At 41.1% G+C, this 19,370-nt stretch overlaps 1 protein-coding gene across 1 annotated transcript; it reads right to left on the bottom strand.

The window, feature by feature from the left end:
* Positions 1 to 13,593: 13,593 nt before the first annotated feature.
* STX11 (syntaxin 11) lies at positions 13,594 to 15,308 on the bottom strand. Its single transcript, XM_007450322.1, has one exon. The coding sequence runs from the start codon at positions 15,301 to 15,303 to the stop codon at positions 14,440 to 14,442; it is 864 nt and encodes a 287-aa protein (XP_007450384.1). The 5' UTR covers positions 15,304 to 15,308; the 3' UTR covers positions 13,594 to 14,439.
* Positions 15,309 to 19,370: the final 4,062 nt, after the last annotated feature.

Here is a 19,370-nt window from a genome sequence, read left to right as displayed (position 1 = left end):
CAAAAAAAAAAAAAAAAAAATGTCTAGAACTGCTTTGATACTCCTCCCTTCAAGACATAGAGCCTAATTCCCTTCTCCTTCAATGTGGGCTGGATCTTGTTTCTAAGGAGTAGAATAAAACTGAAGAGACAGTATGCAACCTCGGAGAGTAGGTCATCAAAAGGCACTGCTGCTATCAACTTGGTTTCTCTCTGTTGGATGATTCCCTCTAGAGGAAACCAGCTGCCATGTCCGGAGCAACCTTTTGAGAGGCCCATGTGGGGAAGAGCAGCCAGCAAGGAACTGAGGCCTCGGCCGAGTCAAGTCTTTGGATGACTATAGCCCTGGCCAATATCTTGACTACAACCTCTTGAGAGACCCTGAATCAGAACCACCTAGCGAAACCTTGATTTCCTGACCCTCAGAAACATAAGGTAAATATTTTTGTGTTATTTTTATGCAGCTATAGATAACTAATAGACAAACTAGCCAGAGGTAGTAACTCTAGCTTTGACAGTGTATTCACAGGCGTATATTTTGTTTCCATACATGTATCTTAACAGACTGTGCTGATGGCAACACCAATTGCCTAACATAATGGGGGACAAACTAGATCACTTTTACATGATTGGTAGGAGTATAAAATGGTATGACCACTCTGCACAAAATTTGGCATTTCTTAAAAGAAACAAACATACAACTACCATAGGACCCAGCAATTGCATTCATGAGCATTTATCCCAGAGAAATGAAAACTTACACACACACTCACACACACACAGATATTTGTTGCACTTTAATCAATTAATGATAGCCCCAAAGACCCTGCTGACCCTTTTGCTAACATTGAACTTTCCTTCTTCGATTTGTTTCCAGACTCTTGAACGGAGTTGCCCAAACTTTCCAAGTCCACTCATTTACTTTCACTTTTCCCCAGAATCCTCTGCTGTGTGGCCTCTACTTTTCTCTCTATCTTTTCACAATGAAAATATCTTTACTAAAAGACATTCAAACTGTGAAAGTTGTATGAAGTTCAAACAATATAGAAGTGAATAAAGTAGAATGCATAACCCCTTTCCACAGCCCCTGTCATTCCAGTTATACTGAATTGGGACCCCTTGTCCCTTAGAGATGCTGAGCCAGTTTCTGTCTCTCTCCTCCTGATTCTTTCTGCCCAACTCTCCTTCAAGGCCCAGCATAAACCCTACCTTCCCACCACACACAGAATTGTAAAGTGAAATGAGTATTAAGTTACACTTACCTGCAAATATGAGTGTACAAAACTTAGGAAGGGGCTTCCCTTGTCGTGCAGTGGTTGAGAGTCCGCCTGACGATGCAGGGGACGCGGGTTCGTGCCCCGGTCCGGGAGGATCCCACATGCTGCGGAGCGGCTGGGCCCGTGAGCCATGGCTGCTGAGCCTGCGCGTCCAGAGCCTGTGCTCCGCAACGGGAGAGGCCACAACAGTGAGAGCCCCGTGCACCAAAGAAAAAAAAAACAACAACTTAGAAAGTTCCAAATTAGACTGCAGAAGCATCCATATCACTGATCTTATTTATTATAATAATTAAGGTATGCGACAACATTAGGATAACATTAAGGTATGTGATAACATTATTTTTAGTGACATAATTTTCTAAGTTATAGAATTTAAATTTTTGTCTCAAATCTCATGAAATGTAGAATACACATTTCCTATATGTTAAGCAGCATATAAATTAGTCTTTTTGTCCATAATTAAGGGTTGTTGTTATGACAACAATGATTTTTTCTACAGAGGAAACAAGAGGCAGAAGGATGTCATAATGTAAAGATGTTATTTAGGCTGTGGAGTCAATAGATCTAGTTCAAATTCTAATTTTTTTCCAAGCTGTGAGTCAATATACTTAACGTCTTCAAGTCTCAGTTTCCTCATCTGTAAAGTGGGAATAATAACACCTACCTCAGAGAAATGTGACAATTAAGTGAAAAAAATATATGTAAAGTATCTAGCAGGGTGCTTGGCTGGAGGTGGGCTCCTGTGATAGTCGGTGTTTGTTGCTTTTGCCACAGCCATTCCCAGTTTGATTTCGAGAAAGGTAGACTCCTCCCCCTGCCCCAGAGGGTGAATTATTATTGGCCTTTTGCCAATAATTGGCCTGGGGCAGGGATAAGGGGGAGAGTGGGCCAGTGATCCAGTTCTGGCTAATGAGAGATAAGGGAAGTTGGCTGGGGCTTCTGAGAAAGATATTCTTTCAGAATTTAAAAAAAAAAAAAAAAAGAGTCTTGGGAAGTGAAAGCTTGCGCTATTCCTTCCCTTTGTCTTCCTGCCTTCAATGAGCTGGTGTGAAATGAAGTTCTTGGAGCTGTGTTAGCATCCTGTGACAAGGGGGACAAGCCGATGGATAAGGAGCTAACACCCAAAGATGCCAGAAGGATGGGCTTGAAGGAAACTGCCTTTAGAGACTGTTATGAGCCAGAGCTAGCCAGAGACTATCTACCTCCCATCTGCCTGAAGTATGGGATAATTAACACGTCTTGAAATATATACCAGTGGTTCTCAAAGCATCCGGATCACCTGGGAACTTGTTGGAAATGCAAATTCTCAGGCCCTACCCCAACTTCCTGAATGTGTGTCTCAGAACTGGGTGATTGTGAGGCATGCTCGGGTTTTAATGGCCCTGTTTTCACCGTAGGTTTCTGAGGAAACATTTCCTAAGGGCTCAGACAGCATGTATAGAGTGGATGAAGGGTTCTACAGTATTCCGCAAAGGTTGCTTCCTTGCCTGATTCCCCATTACTGGCTTGATTTCTTATCATTTACCTTTTTTTCCCCTAAGTGAGCTTATCTCCTGAGGGTGCACTTGCTGTCTTTCTGTATTTAAATAAATATACAAATGATTGCGTGGAACCCTGAAGCCGCCTTCTCTTCAGGTGTGTCTTGTCTTAGATAAACTCTTCACTTTCACTTTACCAGAAATCTCTCACTTCCTAATTTCATCCTAACACCCTTTTATTTCAACATCAGTTAAACCCTTCAACTTCCAGGTTACTTTTAAACCCCCTCCTTATCTCAACAGTGAAGAAATATGGCCGTATCATAGATTTTCAGAGTATCATTGAGACAGGCTGGGACCTGGGACCCTTTGCTGCAGTGGTTGCACCTGGACAAACATCTCCTTGAGGAACAGGATACAAAGAAACTATAAGGGACTTAAAATAACTGCGTACATGCGCAGCTGGGGCAAATTATGAGCAACAAGATACAAAAAGACCAAAAACCCAACTGCCACTTCTGAGGTGTCAGGAGCAAAAGCAGGGTATTGCGCATGATCCCTGCACACAGCACTGCCAAGGGGGTGGGCAGACCACCTAAGTCACCCCTCCACCTAACCCCGGGGCCCACCCCTATCCTCCCATATAAGGAACCAGCTTACCACGCCCTCTCAGCGAGTGAGCAAGGGAAACTGTTACTTGTTTTCTCTCCCTCCTGCTGCAGCACGAGTCCCAGTAAAGCCTTGCCTGAATTTCTTGTCTGGCCTCTTACCAGTTTCTATTGATTAAAGAGTCCAAGGTGGGTAACATTATCACTAAGCAGCATCAACACTAGGACATATTTTCTCATCTGAAGGTGAAAACGAGAAGCATTCTGTTGCTTACATTGGGGATTACGAAATACTTTCCAGGCACTTTCAGATACCTAAGTGTGCAATTCTTCTGGGTTCCAATGAACAGAGTTGATGGCTGAGCAAGTGTGAGGTCAACCAACCCTGACTCTGCTGAAATTGTGGTGAGGCTCTTTCAGACAGCTCTGGGCCGGAGATACCGCAAAGGGATGCAGGGCTTCTGGGACATGGGACAAGGGTCGGGCGACTGAGGTTTGTATTGCGTGGTGCCTTCCATCTCCCAGCAATTCAGGGCTCAACTACAGAGAAGTCCAGTGGGAATTTTGCAAAGGACTCCTAGCCTGCTTTCAAAAGGGCTCTTTACTCTCTCTTCCCTTCCCCCTCATCTTTTGTTTTCCATTTTCACTAAAGACAAATTTTGTTTTATAGAGCAGTGTGTTAGCATCACTTTACTGTGAGAAGCACTTTACATGTGTTACCTCATTTTATTCATTTTACCTAATTTTCCCCATTTCTGTTTTAGTTCTTTATTCTTTATTTTTAAATTTTTTTTATATAATTGCTTTACAATGGTGTGTTAGTTTCTGTTTTATAACAAAGTGAATCAGTTATACATATACATATGTTCCCATATCTCTTCCCTCTTGCGTCTCCCTCCCTCCCACCCTCCCTATCCCACGCCTCCAGGCGGTCACAAAGCACCGAGCTGATGTCCCTGTGCTATGCGGCTGCTTCCCACTAGCTATCTACCTTACGTTTGGTAGTGTATATATGTCCATGTCTCTCTCTCGCTTTGTCACAGCTCACCCTTCCCCCTCCCCATATCCTCAAGTCCGTTCTCTAGTAGGTCTGTGTCTTTATTCCTGTCTTACCCCTATAGTTCTTTATTCTTTAAGTGTTCTGCCTCTATCTTGTTTTCCTTACTTTGTCTTTATTTGCATTGCCTTTAAAACTATTATCACATAACATCCAACTGAAGTTATATTTATTCCTTGTTAAGTTTAGATTTTTTCTTAATCTGTATGTTTTGATTTTATTTTACATATTGTAGCTTTTAATTTTTATTTTGTAATTAAATCTGGTTATTTTATCTTGTAATAGTTCACTTTTCATGACATTTCTATTTTAACCCTTATATTTTAATTTTAACCGTTTAGTTTTTCTTAATTTTCTCTCTTCCGTGTGTTATTATACTTAATTTTTTTTCAGGGATATTTATTTTACTTTGGGTTTTTGGCAAGTAAGAAATATGGGCTCAGGAAGTGGCAGTGAAGAAAGGCCACATCTCTGTCCCCACAGTTTCCACAACAAGGAGAGGGACAATCTAACAAAAGTAGGGTCTTCCTGCAGCCACTCAGGGTGGAGAGTCAGACTCAGTTGGCTGGATATTAAAGGGCAGGGTGAACTTAGAAAATGTCATACAAGGGGACGCCCAAATTAAATATCATATATATGTTGGGTGACTGTACAGTTTATCATCCAAACTCAGACACTTGTGAAAGTGAAAGGAGAAGCTATTAAAAGTTATGCTGGGGGCTTCCCTGGTGGCGCAGTGGTTGAGAGTCCGCCTGCCGATGCAGGGGACGCGGGTTTGTGCCCCGGTTCGGGAAGATCCCACTATGCCGCTGAGCGGCTGGGCCCGTGAGCCATGGCCGCTGAGCCTGCGCATCCGGAGCCTGTGCTCCGCAACGGGAGAGGTCACAACAGTGGGAGGCCCACGTACCGCCAAAAAAAAAAATAAATAAATAAAACTAGGGCGTAGGAACTAGATAATTGTGAAAAGGTAACCCACAGAATGGGAGAAAATATTTAAAAATTCTATACCCGTACCCCCAAAAAAAAAAAAAAAAAAGTTATGCTGGGACAACAGGTCTGCAAGAAGCTGGTTCCAAGGCAACTTACATATGTAAAAGAAATATGTATGCAAGTTTGGACCAGAGTTAAGTAATATCAGCTCTGCCCTTAATAGACGTTTATTGAATGAACAACCACACTGAAGATTATATAAACTTAAATGTAAATCAGAATGTAATTCCTGAGGTGTGAAGCTTTCTCATTCGGTCAATTAGGAAAATCCACACAGAAAATTGTAACTGCCTTTACAGCCCAAGTATCTGGTGTGCATTTTGGATTACATTATTAACCACACAATAGCCCACAAATATTCATCTTTTTTTTAAAGTATAAACAGCAATTCTTTAATTTCATTTGGTTGTGGACAGAGAGGAGGATAGAACTGAATGAAGGTGATTCACATGTTTTGCCTCTAGCTGTCTGGGAGGGTAATGATTCCATTAACTGAAGGAGGTCCATCAGAGGAAGAACAGAATGCTGAGTTTGAGGAACCTATGGGACATTCAGGAAGAGAGGTCAAGTAGACAGTAGGATATAAAAGTATGCAGTTCAGGTGACAAATCTAGGCTAAAGATGTAGATTATTGAGTGAATGGCTCAGGCAAACATCTGAGTGTCCCATGGTGCAGGCGGAACAACAGGTGGGAGAGGGGCAGCCCCAGGATGATGCTGTGTCATGTCTAGTGATCCCAGGATATGCTTGGGCAGTGCCCAGATGCATTCATCATGAGCTCACCCCTGCTACTCAAAAACAATGTTTTTCAAAGGTGAGAATAAGAGGAGTCTTGCAAGCAGAAGAAAGAGTCTAGCTTGGGTGCCACCTGCTCAGGGAGGTTGCCCACTTACGCTGACAGCACCTGGGTACCTTGGGTACAGTTGAGACTGTATGTTTCCTCCTTATCAGGCAAACTAAAGAGAGCTGCTGGGGTCATCAGTGACCAATCTTCTCTCCACAAAGGTTTGGAAATTATCACCATAGGGTAGCAAAGCCATGGGATGGATGAGATCAACCACAAAGGAGGTACAGAGAAGAAAGAGCCAAGGGTAGATTCCTTGGCCATTTCACATGACAGTGTGTGGGCTAATTCATCTGACCCAATACTCTGAAAAATAGATGAGGTACCTCTGTGTTTTTGTCCTACCAAGCGCTGGGGAACAGTCATTTCCCTCCCCTTTTTTCGTAGTTGCCTTAACCACATCTGATGATTTATTATAGCTGTGTAGTATGCAGGTGTAGCTATAGAGAAGGCAAATACTGTCAACTAAGCCCACACAGGGTATGTGGACATTGGCAAATCACAGCCTCTTTCTCCTGTCAAGTAAATCAGAGGAGTTGGTAATATAAATCTGAAAGCATGAATATTTCCTTTTGTTTTGGCAATATACTTTAAGGAGGTAATTCAGTTGTTCAGTTGCTACATGGTGTACCTTTAATTCCAGGAGTTTTTGTTTGAGGTGTAAACTGTAGTATCTATTTTGTTTTTAAGTCTTTTTGAAAAATTTGAAAATGGAAATATATATATATATAATTTATATATTATACATTTTATCATATATATACATATAAATTTTCTTCTGAATATAAAAGCAGACCAAGCAAAGAAACAATAGACTAAATGGAATTAATAGCATCAGTCTCTCCCAGTTTTATTAACTGTTAAAGAATAATGCAATAGTTGGATGAAGAGAGGGGTGGTAATTATATTTTATCAAACTATGAGGCACAATTTTTTCATTTTTTCTTTTTTACAAAAAAAGTAAAAGGAAAATAAATTAATACGCAAGTGAATATAAAGGCTCTGAGTTATCAGAAATCTATACAGGACTTTAGGTGTTAGGAGAAATTTCCAAAATTTTCACCCCACTTACTACATTGAATTTAAGCCCAAACAAAATTATTTTATAGAATATCATAGTACCTAATTTAACCAAATTATACTCACAGGGCATACACAGAGGGAAAAAAAAGATAACCTACCAACTTCTAGTTGGAACCATTGTCCCTGTTGACATGTCAGCCAAGTAAGTCATTTGCTCACAATTTCTCCTTGTTAGTGCACAGATGAAAATCAACTGGGTTAGTTCACAGGAAAGTTTACTTTCAGTATTTCCAGCTTCATGTCCCCTGATCCCACTCTGCTCTTTTGCATGTCCACAGTTATCTTACTGTCTGACCTTTGGATGGTCATCCTTCCTTCTTCCTTCCTTTCTTCTTATTTTAACTCTCATATTCATTCACACCCCTGGATGATTCCTTCCAAAAATACTTATTTTAAGCCTCTTGTCTCTTATCAAGAAGGAAAGGATTTCTCTTCACTATTTTTATATTCCCCAGTGTGCTCTGCCAGTCATTTTTAATGTAACACTGAAACTCTTATCAGTGAGAAGGGATGCTAATAAAGCTATGGTTTCCTTTTGGAAATGAGCACTTGTTGCAAAGTTATTTCATATATTGATAACCGCCAAGGCAGGATGCCGAACACAAGAAGCTCCCCTACTTATGAGTCCCAGCATTGAAAGAACAGGCACTTTCTTTCATTTCCCAGACAGATTTACTTTCTCCTGGGTCTGTGCATGTTACATCTTGCCACTCAGTAACATTTCTTGTTTGACAGGTTTCTTCCACAAACCAGGTTACCAAGTGCAATGAAGATCCTGAAGAGAGGCTGTTACCTCATCTATGCCCTTTTAAGGGTGCTTTAGACCAGGGGAAACCACAGGGCAGGGCAAAAGAATAAACTAGTTAAACATTCCTAGCCGCAAAAGAAATTCCTGTTTTGTCACATGCAGGCTAAATAATTTCTTTTTATCTAAGGGTGACATTCCTTGTATGTCCTCTCTACCCCCTGGAGATTCTCTTCTTGATTTGGTCCAAAACCGTCTTTTGAAAGAGTTGGTGCACCAGCTGCTGGCAGCTGGGAGGCACATAACAGTAGGTCTGCCAGGACGGCTTCAACAGGGAGAGAGTGAGGCCTTGCAGCCCAGCCGAGCTCAGAGCTCAAAGAAAGGGCAGTTTGGGGTCCTCCAATCTCTCCTTGATCTTCAACTCCTGCAGCAGAAGGAATGGCCTTGCCAGTTATTTCTCTGCACAGTATACCTGCAGTTGAACATTTTTGTATTGAGTGAGTATTATGGATCCCTAAGGAGTCTGTATGTGTGTGGGGGGTGAGGGGATGCCCCAACATACTCAGTTAAATGGACTGAGGCATCTCCGGGGAGCCTCACAAAAAGAGACCTCAGTGATTGAGGACAGTTTAGGACTGTTGATCAAAGCCAGCACCCTGAAACACAGCCTTTTATGACTAGAAGCAGGGAGCTAAGTATTTTGCATAAATTATCCCACTAGATGCCACGTGAGAGAGGAATATGTACAGCTGAAACCCAAGCCAACACATTTTGTCCACAGTTTTTAAAATAATCTGTTTTATTTGAATGGAGGAATAAAAAGGAAAAAAATCCCTTCTTAAAAAGGGATTTTTACAACTTTCTTTGCATCCCACCTTGGTCTGTACCTTTAATAAGGTACAGAGTCCTCCTGGCCCTACCTCGTGGCAGCCAATCCTGGTATTGATTTGCCCCCAGTTCTGCCCACTTCAGTCCCTATGACTCAGATCTTCATTCTCTCTCTGTGCAACATTTTCAGACTGACCATTCCCTTGGATGATCTGCTTTTCCCCAAGTAGCTTTTTCTCCAATCCCAGTTCTCTTCCTCTCACCAAGACGTTACCCTGCTCCCAGGATGCTGCCCCCTACTCTGGGCCCAGCACCCGGCACAGGACTGCATTCTTAGCTTCCACTTCTTAGAAAAAATAAGATGGTAATATTACTTCACAGAATTGTCATAAAAATATGAAATCAAAGCATCTTGTAGGGGAGTTCCCTGGTGGGCTAGTGGTTAGGATTCCAGGCTTTCACTCCCAGGGCTGGGTTTGATCCCTGGTCGGGGAACTGAGATCCCACCAGCTGGTGGCGAGGCCAAATAAAAAGTGTTATGCCAACAGGTATTGTTATGTTGGTTGAACATGTTTGCTGTGGGAAGACTATTGAGCAAAGTGTGGTCAGATCCAGATTGGTGCCCACACAGTAAACAAACCAAAGAAACAGAGGGGGCATGAGTGTAGAACAGATATGAGGTGTCATCTATCTCCAAGAAAACTTAGAAAACTGAGGCACTGCTCAGTGTCAGCCAGTGAGCTTTGGTACGTGTGGATATGTATTCGTTCCCTCTTTCATTCTTTTCCTACCTTGTTCCATAAAAGATTTATGGTGGCTTAGAACAAATCTCCAAGTGTGGGTACCCTACGCAGGTAAAAGGGGCATATAAGTGGAGACCACATTGATGGGGAAGTATAAAGATCCTGACATAGAAACACATTCAGTCCATGCATGTTCCTGTTAAATGGGTTTAGGTGCATCTCTGTTTGGGATAGCGAGACTGAGCACATGCAAATAGCTGGGCCTATCTGAAAATAGGGAGATAAGGATATATATTATTAATATATATACATATGTATTTATATATATGTATGTATATGCGTAATTTGCCTGCTCTGTTCTTTTTACCCACTATAGAATGTTATGGGATGCTGGGAAACTTAGAGAGGGTTATGTCTAAAGTGTTCGCTATAGGACCATGAAAATGTATCTATATATCTATAGATAGGAAAAACAGAAAAGGTCCAAGAAGTGGCTAGGGATATTGTAATTAAGTTGGGGTATAAAATACCCCAATTTAAAAAATAAATACCCCAATTTAAAAAATAAATATCAAGAATTAAAAAATGACAGTTTTGGGGACTTGTCTCTCACTCCTCATTTTTTAGGATATCACTAGTATTAAAGCATCCTATGCAGTCCCACTCAGATCATCCATTCAGAAAGTCTTCTTTCTCACCAGTATATATATATATATATATATATATATATATATATATATATATATAAAATCTTTACAACAAAGCTTCTAGTGTATGAGGACATCTTGTCCATTCTTTATAACACACGTAGATAATAAAGATGCTCAATATTTATATGATGAAGTTATTACACTCTAGATCCAGTTCATTTTCCATTTCTAATAGTCCTATTTTATTAATTCCAGTGATTTTCAATTCTGCTATCAAAAGCAAGTCAACTGTTACTCTGATTACAAATGGATGTTTCAAACTATTACAAATGAGTGACTTGCATGCTGCAGTTCGAGATACCTTGCATATTTTGAAGAGAGGAGTCTGATGGTAGAAAATAGAATGGCAGGATTTATACGGAGAATCCAAGACTACCATTACCCTATTTTATTATTTTTAAGTTATGCATAATATTCAGTAGTTTCCTGTCAAGATAGGAAGTTTATACTTGTAGAGCCTGACAAATATTTGCATATGACATTTAATTATAAAGCATTGGTACAAGAAGAACCCTCTTCTCTTTACAAGTTGTTATCTTGAAAGGCCATAAACTTACTCTTGTGATGTCACAGTTCAAACATTTTCATATTGTTGATCGGCTTTTTATTTATTTATTTATTTATGTATTTATGGCTGAGTTGGGTCTTTGTTGCTGTGCGCGGGCTTTCCCTAGTTGCAGTGAGCAGGGGCCACTCTTCATTGTGGTGCGCGGGCTTCTCATTGCGGTGGCTTCTCTTGTTGTGGAGCACGGGCTCTAGGCGCATGGGCTTCAGTAGCTGTGGCACGTGGGCTCAGTAGTTGTGGCTCATGGGCTCTAGAGAGCAGGCTCAGTAGTTGTGGCGCACGGGCGTAGTTGCTCTGCGCGGCCTGTGGGATCTTCCTGGCCCAGGGCTCAAACCCGGGTCCCCTGCATTGGCAGGCGGATTCTTAACCACTGCGCCCATGGAAGTCCCCTGATCAGCTTTTTATAAATTCTAACTCTTATTATCCTGGATAACAATGCATCCTAGGTGAGTATCTTTCCTATTTTTGATATTTCTGGAGTTGTCACCACCTATAGTCTGTGGCTGTGACTGCAGGGTTTGGCATTTGGCTAGTTAGGAGTCACTGCATACATTAAAATAGCTTTAAAAGATTTCCACCTTCAGCCCCTGAAGGATCTATTGTTCTTTGTGATTGGTTCTTTCATTTTGTACATAAGTGACATCAGTGTATGAAATTTGCAGATTTGCCACAGTCTTCTTACCCAGAGTCAACTTGCAGAGTTTGCCAAATGAGCGTCACAGGATCAGGTGAACCCAACTCTACAACACCTCTTGGTGGCACTGGAGCACCCTTTCCTAAGGAAAAAGCCAGCATTTCACCCACTTCTTGGCACCACAGTCAGAGCTAGGAAGGGCTTCTGGGAAACAGGGCAGGATATGGGAAAAGCCAACTGATCCCTTTCCTGTAGTCTATTGTGACCTGGCCTCCACAGCTGAACTTCTGGGACTTTTTGACTAATAGCTTAGAAAGAATTAGGGGAAAACACTTGCCAAATTGAGCAGAACAGCTGCTTCCTGATTAACTATCTTTTGAGTGGAACATCCAATTTCATCTTCATAACATGCTTGGATATAAGGAATGAAATGCCACTGTGAAAACAATGCTTTCATTGTAAAACAATTTTAAAACCCTAATATTCAAAGAAGATAGGGTCTTGGGTTTTTAAATTCTATTTTATTAAAGACTATTAACAGAAGAATATTTACTTTTCCTCAGAAGTTAATAACTATTAATTTAATTAATAGCAGCTCTCTCAGTCTACAAGAAAGTTATGCAATAATGAACATAGCGCTTAGCATGTGCCAGGCACTGTCCTAAGTGCTTTTACATATTTAGTCATTTACTTCTTCCAACAACTCTATGAGTTAGGTCCTATTTTATCCATTTTACAGATGAGGAAACTGAGGCACAGGGAGGTTAAGTAACATGCCCAAATTATATAGTTGGTATATGGCAAAGTCACATTTTGAACCCAGAGAGTAGGGTCCTGAATCTGTGTTCTTAACCACTATGCCACACCCAGACAATTACTAAAAACCAGGAAGAAAAATTCTTGCCTTTTCAATAAGCAACAATACACTAATCTCTTAGTATACTAAAGTGAAGTTTTTACCTAATTCTCCAATGTGAAATGTGGGGAATTAAAAAATACATAGAGCCAGCAAACTCCTTGACTTTTATGAATGATTCCAAACGAAGAAACTGCTTTATGGGTTGAATTCATGAACTATTCTCTCTTATGGAAACTAGCTGGTGGCCTGTATTTCCAATATCTCTTCCCTACCATGAAAGACATAGCAATGGAGCTGTGTGAAGAATTTTCTTTTTAGAGAAAGTTAATTAGGTCATAGGTGAAACCTATCCCTGGAGTTAGCTGAGAAAAATTGGGAGAAATCTGAGAAGAGCCCAGTGGGACTTGGTTTCCACGATTCTCATATTTAACCATGAAATTAAAATTAGGAGCAGGGCTAGATGTCATGGTCATAAGCAGATTAGTGAGTTCCAAAGAGTTCACATACTCTTGTTTTTACTCCTTTTAAAAGTTCACTGTCTGAAGGACGCGAGAATAATGACCACTGAATAAACTCTCTCTTTTATTAAATAAGTAGAAAGAGTTAATAGTTGACTCAAAAGAAAGACAGGAAACATGGTAAGTGCGGGTAAGGGCATTACAAAGCTTGCAAATGAAACCAAATCTCCAAAACATGATGATTTTACTAAACTATTATAAATAACTCAGGAGAGAAAGCAACATACCCCATGTGAATTATTTTTCATCCCCCCCGCATTCAGAGTTCCATCCAGTTGTTGAAGCCTCAAGCAGGTAGTAGAAAATTTTTTAAAAGAGTAATTGAAAACGCAGACTAAGGTTTAAATGGTCAACACACAAATGCATAAACGGGATGTTTATAATGTAATGTTTATTAAACTAATGTGACCAGAATTATTTTATTTTAAATTACTACATTTCCATGCATGAAAAGAATGGGCCACAGTAAAACAAAAGTAATTATTTCTAAGACCATTTTTTAATATTTCTAGTTCCGTATGCATTTTCAGCATTTGACACCTGTTCTTTACCATTGTAACCAACAGGTTTCAATAAAGTTTTGACCCAAACTGGACTATGGAGATGCAGATCGGAGTGAGATAAACTCAATAAGCAAACCAACACCAACAACCAGTAAAAATGTTTCATGGATATTTATATACCATATTTACAAAAGTAAAGTTAAACCAACTGGTCATTATGTACATGCATTAGTAAATATTGGTAGTTTACATTTACATGCATTTGTAATAATCAAGTACAAAGATAAATTTTAAATTATTTTTATTTATGAAAAATATATATAATGTGACATACATACTTCAATTTGAGTGCCTGTTCAATACTCAGTGCTTAAAAATCTTTGGGAAAAAAAATCCCCAAATACATTCTGATGGAAGATATTAAAAGTAAGAGGTAAGGAAATAATAGTAAGTGTTAAATGTAATTTTAATAAGTAGAGGAGGTGAGCAGAAAGAAGATATACATCCAGGCGGGAATCACATAGCATAAACCAGATGAAGAATCAGAAATGGCAGATGTGCAGTTTTTCCCAAGATCGGTTCACTCAGAAATGAACACAACAGAGGTACTTTCAGGATAGGGTAAATGAAGCCTTGATAACGAGTTCATACTGAGCCGATGCAGAACTGACTTCCTCCTAGAGGTCCATGTACAAACATGCGTTGGACATCTACCATAGAGTACGCTACCACGTCAGTTCCTTATCTGGCTTCCTTTAAGAGGCAAGGGTGCTATAATGACCTCACAAGACTTCAGTAGGCATCTGTCCTTACAGATGAAACAGCGGGTGGGATCAACTCTCGTTCCAAGTACGAGCTGGACTGGAATTCTGGGACCTCGAGTTTTTTTCCTTCTCTAAAGACTGAGGTCCCTAGGGATTAGGGCAACTCACCCCAGTGCAGACAGCCTCAAAATCTTTCCCAGTGTGCTTCCCCTCCCATTCCGGTCGGGGATGGGGTGTGGCGGCCTGGGCCCCCGGCTAGTTGAGGCAGGGGCAGCAAAAGCAGCAGACGGTCCGGCAGGGGTTCTTCTTCTTGTACTGCACAGCCTTGCTCACCTGCACCTTGGCCTGGCCGGTGAAGTCGAGGGTCTTCTGCACGTTGAACTCGATGACGTCCAGGGTGTCAGCCTGCTGCTCCACCAGCATGGCCATCTGCAGGAAGAGGTCGTGCAGGTCGCGGATGCGGCTCTCCAGCCGCAGCATCTCGCGGTGGCGGCTCTCGATCTCGTTGAGGGCCGCCCGCGCTCCCTTCACGTCAGCCAGCAGGTTCTCTGAGAACACGTCCCACTTGCCTTGTTCGAACATGTCCTCGATCTGGTCGCCCGACATGTCCTTGCCCATGATCTCCAGCTGGCGCTGGATGCGGATCTTGCAGTTTTCGCGCTGCTTCATCTCGGCCTGGTTGTACTCGTGCATGGCGGCCTGGAACGGGCGGGTGAGAGCGTTGTACTGTGCGCGCGCGATGCGCGCCACGGCCGAGTGCGCGCCGTGCTGGGCCTCGGCGACCTCGCTCAGCGCCTTCATGGCGCTCAGCTTGCGGTGGATGCTCTCGCCCCGGGCCTTGATGTCCTTGGCAATCGAGTTGGTGTCCCGCTTGATGCTGCTGAGGCGCCTCATGGACGTGAGGAAGCGGGTGTTCTGCTTTCCCAGCCGCTTCACGTCGGCAGTTAGCTGCTGGTTTTCATCCTGAAGGTCCTGGATGTCTCGGTACAAGGATTCCAGAATGTGGTCCGTCTCGAACACGATATCCTCGGGGGGCGAGTCAAATTCATTGTCCTTGTCTGGGAACTGCTGTTCATACCGCTTGGTTAACTCCACAAGTTCTACTAGCCGGTCCTTCATTATGCCTGTAAATAGAGATACTGAGGTTAAATTCCTCAGAATTTAATTAATTGAGAGTCAGATATTTGCATTGAGGGAATTAAAGATTGAAATAAAGAAACCTTCTGCTCACTGCTCAGCACTCCCAATTCTTTACTCCTGGGTGTAGGTAAGAAATGCACTAAAGGAGCTAAATGTTTCATAACATTTTGCTTATGAGTAAAGGACTAATGTGACTGAGAGTCACGAACACACTTGTATTTTATAGCTTGTAGTATCTCAGCGCAATAGCGGAGGTGCCTGGAATTCAATCAGCAATTTCAAATTTTAGACTGCATTGGGAATCCATCTCTTTTTCTTGCTTTACAGTTCTCCAATAATCGCAAATCAAAGCACACCAGAGGGGCTTCCGGGGCTTCCCTGGTGGCGCAGTGGTTGAGAGTCTGCCTGCCGATGCAGGGGACGCGGGTTCGTGCCCTGGTCCGGGAGGATCCCACACAGTGAGAGGCCCACGTACCGCAAAAAAAAAAAAAAGCACACCAGAGAAAAGAAAAATAAGAAGAAAAGACTTGCAAGGATAATGATTGTTAATTAAGGCCAGTCAATTTACAAGGCTTTGGGGCCAACTCTAAGTGTTGTCTATCCTGTGTCTATTTCAGCAGTGGTGAGCATCCTGTACATCATAAGAATTTTTTTTTTTTTTTTTTTTTTTTTTGCGGTACGCGGGCCTTTCACTGTTGTGGCCTCTCCCGTTGCGGAGCACAGGCTCCGGACGCGCAGGCTCAGCGGCCACGGCTCACGGGCCCAGCCGCTACGCGGCATGTGGGATCTTCCCGGATCCGGCCGCGAACCCGCGTCCCCTGCATCGGCAGGCGGACTCTCAACCACTGTGCCACCAGGGAAGCCCAATATTTTTTTAATGATAGAAATCATGGTCTAATTTTTTATCTTAAAAATGTTATAAGAATAAAACATGCTTAAAGTAAAACAACAAAATGAACAAAGACAAAAATCTAAAAAGGAAGTATAAAATTTGGAAGTTGAAATCTCCTTGCTCTTCTGCCTAATATCACCTGTACATACTTCAGAGTTTGAATGTCTGTTTGATACTCAGTGCTTAAAAATATTTGGGGGAAAAACCCCAAAATATATTCTACTGGAAGATATTAAGAGTAAAAGAGATAAAGAGTTAAGTGTTTTATGCGATTTTAGTAAGTAGGAGAGGTGAGCAGAAAGAAGATATTTATCTAGGTGGGAATCACATAGCACAAGCCAGATGAAGAATCAGAAGTGAAAGATGTTCAGCTTTTCCCGAGGTCCCTAGTGGTGTATCATTAACAAAACTTAAAAAAAAAAAGTTTTATATGGAAAATTTCAATCTTACACAAGCCTTGTAGCAGTAATATAACTCCCATTTATCCATCACAGAGCAGCAATATTTGCCCATTTTTAATGGCTTCTTGAAACAAGTTGGCAGCTCAAACAGAATTTCCATGTTTTTGTAAGAGTGGTTCTGATCAGTTCCCTGCTTAGCAAGGCACAACCGTGTTCTCTATGTCCATATTTTTTCCAATGAAGTAAAAACTTTCATTTTTAATAGCATGTATAGATGTCAAAATAATAAACATTTTGCCCTTTTATATAAGATTTCGTGGCTAGAAAGATTTCTTTCTACTATATAATTTGCAGAAAAGAGAGGGAAAATGTCAATAGCAGCATTTAATGGCTACCCAATCTATCAGGGATCTTGCTCTCAAATTAGAAGCTTCTCTCAAGTTGAAGTAATTAATTTTACCGCCCCACTAATGGAATGCTGACAAGTTGGATTTAGTGATAAATGGAAAATGGTGAAATACTAACCATGGGTTCTTGTCTGCCATGGTCATTACTTACATAAATTAAGCAAGGCTTTATTCCATAGTGGTGATTTTTAATACAAGTTATCCTGCTTAAAATGCCATTTCTGCTTTCTAGTGACAAAAATCAATACTGGACTTTCTCAGTGATGGGGAAGGTGACTCCTAGAAGCACAACTGAAAGGCAGAAAAAAGACCCAGGCTGGACCAAAACTATGCCTTCCCTGGCCTGAAATGCCTGATATCCAAATATTTCCTCATTTTGAACAAAATTTAAAGACACACCACAAGTTGGGGGGGGAGGATTTCAATATATGGCAGATAATGGGTTAACGTACTTAATGTATCAATATTAAAAACTCCTGCCTCCCCAAAACAAAACCACTTGCCCAAACAAAGACGATGAAAAGGCAATTCATATAAGAAGAACTGCGAACACAGGGATAGTTAATATGTATCAGGTACTTACTGTAATGCCAGTAAACATGTTCTAAGCCCTTTTCATGTGCTACCCTCTTTAATCTTCATACAGACTTCATGAAGTAGGTGTTGTCATTATCAGAGTTGGTAAGTGAGTTTAAGGAGGTTAAGGAACGCACCCAAGGTCCCCGGTAAGTGAAGAGTCCGGCTCTAGAGTAGCCCCACTTAACCACTACAGTCAACTATCTCCAGCAGGTGTATAAAGGTGAGCATGAGGGACTTCACTATCAAAACAAGGAAATGCAAATTAAACCACTGAGATTTCTTTTTGCCCCCTAAGCTGGCAGGAATTTTTTTAGATAATGATTTAAAAGAGAATTCTGTGAACGCTGAAAAAAATGCTTATAGGAGGGCAAATTGATAGAACCTTTTTGAGGGCAGTTTAATAATATGTATAAAAGCTTTTAAAATGTGTATTTGTTTTGTCTTAAGTACATTTATTCTAAGGATATATGCAGGGGTATGTGAAGCTCACTGCTGTAAATATTTTCATCACCACAGTTTTCACAGAAATTCAAAAATGATTTAAGGGCGCAGAAATGAGGTATTGACTGCCACATAATCACAGAGTTTAGAAGGCTATAATGGGATGAAAAGTGTAAATACCATTTTGGGTAGAAAAACTATGTAAAGGGGAGAGAATGAGCAGTGCTACCGTGCATACATCCTGAAATAAAGACTTGAACAATATGTAGTATCAAGATGCAGTTTTCTTCAAATTGTGGAATTATAAATGGTTTTAATTACTTCCTTGTGCTTTTCTGTATTTTCCAACATTTTATAATGTCCATGTAGATTTATTAATTAAATGAGGCCACAGAAAACTATAAATATTTGTTTAAAGGACTAACTTGTTTTCTTTATTGAAAAATGTGAAATATTATATTTATTGCATTATTTTTTTAACATCATTATTGGAGTGTAATTGCTTTACAATGTTGTGTTAGTTTCTGCTGTATAACAAACTGAATCAGCTATACGTGTACATATATCCCCATATTCCCTCCCTCTTGCGTCTCCCTCCCATCCTCCCTATCCCACCCCTCTAGGTGGTCACAAAGCACCAAGCTGATCTCCCTGTGCTATGCGGCTATTTCCCACTAGCTATCTATTCTACATTTGGTAGTGTATATATGTAAAGAACTAACTTTTTAAAGTCCTTCTTTAAGGTGCATGCATTGCAATCAGGTTATCACCTTATATCACATGGGGAAAGTACATTAGTTGGCTAGCATCAAGTTGAGCTGTATTTATCTGCTTATGTTAGTATCCAATATATTCTACTCTGAAACAAGTGGATAGGACAGAGAATGGATAAATTTTGATGAACAAGGCAAGAAATGGTGATAGATGCAAGGAAGGCTTAGGAGGCACTATCATGGAAGGTAAGGGTGGTTAAGGGGCAGCATCACACACCAGAACATTAGGAGCCTGCTTGTTGGTCTCCCACTACTCCTAGACAGGTCCCAGGCTCTGTATTACTCTCCTAAAGCCCTGAAAAAGCTAATTGGGGGAATCATTTCATTCATAATATGAAGAGCAAAGTGCACTGCCATCATATAGAAAATGGCCTTGGAAGAATATATTCAGAGGCAGTCATTCCTTCTCAAGACCTAACAACATGAAGCCATGGGGTCCTAAATCAGGTGAAGGTCTAAGCTCACTTGAAGGCTCAAGTCCATAATCTGGTAAGGAGAGAGTCAGGAAGGGTGTGGGGAACTCAACATTCTCTCTGCAGGTGTAGACAAGAAA

The sequence above is a fragment of the Lipotes vexillifer genome, unplaced genomic scaffold, assembly GCF_000442215.2.
Source record: "Lipotes vexillifer unplaced genomic scaffold, Lipotes_vexillifer_v1.1 scaffold112, whole genome shotgun sequence".
Classification (NCBI taxonomy): Eukaryota; Metazoa; Chordata; class Mammalia; order Artiodactyla; family Lipotidae; genus Lipotes; species Lipotes vexillifer.
This window is presented reverse-complemented; position numbering and strand designations above follow the sequence as displayed.

What these genes read in the sequence shown, in the direction of transcription:
- STX11 (XM_007450322.1), bottom strand. Translation starts at nt 15,303, where the DNA reads ATGAAGGACCGGCTAGTAGAACTTGTGGAGTTAACCAAGCGGTATGAA.